This window comes from Ziziphus jujuba, chromosome 8 (assembly GCF_031755915.1).
Source record: "Ziziphus jujuba cultivar Dongzao chromosome 8, ASM3175591v1".
In the NCBI taxonomy this organism is placed as follows: Eukaryota; Viridiplantae; Streptophyta; class Magnoliopsida; order Rosales; family Rhamnaceae; genus Ziziphus; species Ziziphus jujuba.
Genome location: NC_083386.1, coordinates 15486413 through 15491906, shown reverse-complemented (window position 1 = coordinate 15491906; position 5494 = coordinate 15486413). Strand labels below are relative to the sequence as shown.

At 28.1% G+C, this 5494-nt stretch overlaps 1 protein-coding gene and 1 pseudogene across 1 annotated transcript; one reads left to right on the top strand and one right to left on the bottom strand.

Annotated features, from left to right (window-relative positions):
• Positions 1-1842: 1842 nt before the first annotated feature.
• Positions 1843-3752, top strand: LOC132805072 (NAD(P)H-quinone oxidoreductase subunit 5, chloroplastic-like). The gene is given in 5 exon segments (XM_060819833.1): positions 1843-2230; positions 2233-2850; positions 2853-3238; positions 3241-3348; positions 3351-3752. Coding segments are annotated over 5 exon segments (1902 nt in total).
• Positions 3753-4369: 617 nt separating this feature from the next.
• LOC112491003 (uncharacterized mitochondrial protein AtMg00370-like) lies at positions 4370-5290 on the bottom strand (annotated as a pseudogene).
• Between the last annotated feature and the right edge of the window lie 204 nt (positions 5291-5494).

The following is a 5494-nucleotide window of genomic DNA, read 5'->3' as shown; positions in this document are numbered from 1 at the left end:
AAAAAGACAAACCTTTGTTATTATTGAATTATCAAATCAATGGGAAAAATAAGAATCCTCACCTTGAAAATTATAAAATATACTAAAAAGAAAAGTGAAATCTTGTGCTTGCTTTTACTCTTTTTTCAAACAAAAAAAATACCATTTTTAGATTTTCGAATTCAATCAACAGAAAATTCTTATTCGGCAATAAAAGCAAAACAACTTCAATTTATTTATTATTACTATTTATCGGATCAAACCATTAAAGAATATAAATTATTCCTTTTATTAGTTTAATTATTTTAACTTTGATAAATTATCAATTTTTTTTTATAACTTATAAATATTAAATAAAATCAAACTAAAAAAAATTTAAACAACTTAAAAAAAAAACTGAAACTAGATTATTTTTCGAGTCAAATCAATTCCGATTTTTCCCAATCTTGAATTATTTATTTGTTGCACAAAAAAAACTTTTTGAATTCCTCATAGAAAGAGATTTCGCTAACGAAAAAGTTTTCAATGCTGCCAAATATCCCTTCCTTTTCCAAATATTTTTCCGAATGTCTTTTTTTGATATAGAAGTGCACTTTTTTGGAACTGCCATTAAAAAATTCTAATAGGTTATTTATTACCAGGGTTGGATGTCAAAGACATCTATTGTTCAAAACCAATTGTTCTTTACTATTAATTATAATTATCGATCTATTTATTTTCTAGATTGTACTTCCTTTATAAAAATATGGATCTAGAAAAATCGCATAAAAAATTACTAGCAAGATAAACAATATAGTGGTTTTTAAAAATTAAATACAATTTTTTTTATTTGTTTTTTTTTTCATTTGTTTTTTTTTTCTATTACATACAGTTTGATACAACATCTAGAAGAAAGATTTGTATTTATTTTATTGGTACTCTTATATCTTCCTTCAAATTGATATCTTCTATATCTATAGAATCTACTATGCAATAGGACTAGAATTGATTGGAGTTGATATGAGAAAAAAACAAATACAAAGAAAAAACCTGTGCCTTTCTATCTTTGTCTAGTTTTTTTTTTTTCGTCATTCAAAATTTTATATATGGAATAAAATACATCAAAATGTTTCACAACCCAACCCCTATCTTTATTTAAAAAAAACTTTTGTAATTTGTTTCTATTAATTATTCATTTTATTTAATTGGTCAAGCTTGATAAATGAGTAAATCTAATTTAATTTTAAAAATTAGAATGAGACTAGTAGTTAATCTGCAAAAAGATACAGGATAGATGGTTTTATAAAAGCTTTTAGGAATTCCATCTTTAAATTTTATATAAAGTTACGTGTTGGAGTTATAGTTTCTTTATCATAACCTTTCCGACAAATGTCTTTTATTGGAATAGAAGACAATCAATCGATTCAAATTCGTTACTGATTCTGAATAATCCAACTAAAACTAAAATAGATAACTTTTATTTTATGAGTTAAATTAGGGTTATTTATGCTTCATATCACAATAAAAAACTGTTTTTGGTGAAATTTTTTATCCTTGCTCTATATACATAAATAAATTATTGTAATACATAATAGTAATAAAAATGTAAGTTTTCATTTTTTGTATCTTCATAAAATTTGACTTAATAATTTAATAAAAAAACGTATTTCTTTTTCACTAGCAACTTTGTCATATCGTTTGACCAACTCTAACCTTTTGACTTGAAATATTTGAGATAGTTGAGAAAGATTCAGAATAATTAAAGCTAGAAAATTCTATTTTAGTTTTATATATCTTAACTTTTTTTTATTAACTGACCCTTTTCAAAAGAAATAAAAGCCGGTGAATTAGAAACAATTAATTAAGATAAAAAGATTCTTTTTTATGGAATATACATATCAATATTCATGGATCATACCTTTCATTCCCCTCCCAAATCCTATGTTAATAGGAGTAGGACTTCTACTTTTTCCAAAGGCGATAAAAAATCTTCACCGTATGTGGGTTTTTCCTATTGTTTTACTGTTAAGTATAGTTATGATTTTTTTCGCCCATATATTTATTCAACGAATAAATAACAGATCTATTTATCTATTTGTATGGCCTTGGACCATCAATAATGATTTTTCTTTAGAATTTGGATACTTAATTGATCCACTTACTTCTTTTATATCAATATTAATCATTACTGTTGGAATTATGGTTCTTATTTATGGTGAAAATTATATGTCTCATGATCAGGGATATTTGAGATTTTTTGCTTGTATGAGTTTTCTAATATTTCAATGTTAGGATTAGTTACTAGTTCAAATTTGATACAAATTTTTTTTTTTTTGGGATTAGTTGGAATGTGTTCTTATCTATTAATAGGTTTATGGTTCACTCGACCTATTGCGGCAACTGCTTGTCAAAAGGCATTTATAACTAATCGTGTAAGGGATTTTGGGTTATTATTAGGAATTTTATGTTTTTATTGGATAATGGGTAGTTTAGAATTTAGGGATTTGTTTGAAATATTCAATAACGTGGTTGATAATAATGAAGTTGATTTTTTATTTGTTACTTTGTGTGCCTGTCTATTATTTGCCTGTGCAGTTGCTAAATCTGCCCAATTCCCCCTTCATGTATGGTTACCCAATGCTATGGAAGGACCAACCCCTATTTCCGCTCTTATACACGCTGCTACTATGGTAGCAGCTGAAATCTTTCTTGTAGCTCGACTTCTTCCGCTTTTCATAGTTATACCTTTCATAATGAATCTAATAGCTTTTATTGGGATAATAACATTACTTTTAGGAGCCACTTTAGCTCTAGCTCAGAAAGGTATTAAGAGTGGTTTAGCTTATTCTACAATGTCTCAATTGGGTTATACGATGTTGGCTCTAGGTATGGGTCCTATCGAGCGGCTTTATTTCATTTGATTACTCATTCGAAAGCATTGTCATTTTTAGGATCCGGATCAATTATTCATTCCATGGAAACAATTGTTGGATATTCTTTAGATAAAAGCCAGAATATGGTTCATATGGGTGGTTTACAAAAACATGTGCCAATTACAAAAGCTGCATTTTTATTAGGTACACTATCTTTGTGTGGTATTCCACCCCTTGCGTGTTTTTGGTCCAAAGATGAAATTCTTAGTGATAGTTGGTTATATTCACCGATTTTTGCAATAATCGCTTGTTACACAATTGGTTTAACTACATTTTATATGTTTCGGATCTATTTACTTACTTTTGAAGGACATTTAAACCTTCAGTTTCAAACTTACAGTGGAAAAAAAAAAGCTTGTTCTATTCAATATCTCTATGGGGTAAAGAAGGGCAAAAAGTTGTTAAAAGAAATGTTACTTTATTAACTTTATTGACAATGAATAATAATGAAAGGGCTTTTTTTTTCTTTCTAAAAAGGCATATCGAATCAATAGTAATCTAAGAAGCATGATGGGCCCTTTTATTATTATTAGTCATTTTGGAACTAAGGACACTTTCTCATATCCGCGGGAATCAGACAATACTATGCTATTTCCTATGCTTGTATTAGTACTATTTACTTTGTTCATTGGATTCATAGGAATTCCTTTCTTCAATCAATTCAATCAAGAAGCTGTGGATTTAGATATATTATCAAAATTGTTAAACCCAGCGATAAACCTTTTACATCCAAATCCAAATACTCCTGTGGATTTGTATGAATTTATTTCAAACGTAATTTTTTCATTCAGTATAGCTTTTTTTGGAATCCTTATAGTGTCTTTTTATATAATCCGGTTTATTCCTTTTTACAAAATTTGAATTTGTTAAAAGTATTCCTAAAAGAAGGAAAATTCTTGGGGAAAAACTATTAAATGGGATATATGATTGGTCATATAATCGTGGTTACATAGATGTTTTTTATGCAATATGCTTAACTAAAGGTATAAGAGGATTTGCTCAACTAACTCATTTTTTTTATAAATGAATAATTGATGGAATTATGAATGGTGTCGGTACTGGGAGTTTTTTCACAAGAAAAGGTATCAAATATGTGGGGGGTGGTCAAATTTCTTCCTATCTCTTAGTCTATATATCTTATGTATTAATCTTTTATTAATTTACTTTTTATTCTCTTTTAATTTGTAAAAAATTAAAAAAAAAACTTAACTCAACTTAAGTTAACTTAAGTTAACTCAATCAATTATTTAATTTATTGATTAAAATTAAACTTATAGTAAAAAAGAATATTAACAAGAGGTTTTTCAACCTAGAGTAGATCTTTTTTTTCTACAAATATTTCTAACTTCAAATTTTCTTGATTTACATCCACATCCATATAATAAGTTTCATAAACGGGTCTATTTTTATAGCGTGTCTCTTTGAAATGGAATTCATCCTTTGTTTTTTCCTTCCCATTCACTCGTATCTCTTCCATTTCATTGATTTTGTCCAGATCCTCCTTTTCTTTCCAAAAAAAGGGAAGGAGAAGGATCTTCTTTGGTGGATCTCTTTTGTTCCTGTTTAGTCCTCCTCGTTTCTGAAGTTGTTTCTATTTCTACATTTGTTTCTTCCTCACTTTCCCCCCTTTCTTCTGTTTTTGAGATTTCTTTTAGTTTCTTAATAATAATGGGTGACGGTGTTCTACCTAAATAGTAGACACAGGTAATAAATAAGAGAATACTAAAGATTCGAGCCATAGAATTTCTCAATTCTGACATAAGCTACTTATTAGATCTAATAAGTACATTAGATCTAATAGAATTATTTTGTTGTATCCAGACTAATACCAATCCAACCCATTTCATGAATAAAATGTGACTAATTAACCAACCAACGAAGCTACTTGTTACAAATAACATCTTGTTGTTGCACCGAGACATATAAATGCTGACTAATCTGACTAACATTGAACTTGGTAAAATGAAATGGTTGAATAATTAAAAAATGAGATTATTCAGGAATACACATTGAATGCTAAGATTACGCATTGAATTTTTGTTAGTAGATCCATAATCAAAAAAGTGCTTGTGATTGTTCCATAAGAAATGAAACAAAATATATGGTAGAGCTAGGACAGTTATTGTATGAGGTCTACCCAATGCTAGATGCAGAGGCACATAATAGATCAATATGAATATCATGGGCTGTCCCATAAGAAAACTGGTTGTTGCTGATACTTTCTTCTCAGTTCCTTCTCCTCCTTCTTCCATAATGCGAGCTCAGAGAAGGAAGAGATAACAGGGCCTTATGGAGAATGTGGTCAGAAATCCATAATAAAGTCCAACCATAACGATCAAATAGATTATCTTCATGCATAAGGATACTAGATTACCTAGTATAAAAGATTTAAAACCCATCACAAATCCCCCTTTTTTCTTTTCTATTGCAATTTCTAGATTATTATATGATGATTTTTAAACTTTCCATATATATATATATATATATAGAAATAGAAAGAGATAGACTAGAAATGACATCTCTATATATATATATAGAAATAGAAAGAGATAGACTAGAAACGACATCTCTTATCTCAATAACACCAAAGGGATATTAAATGA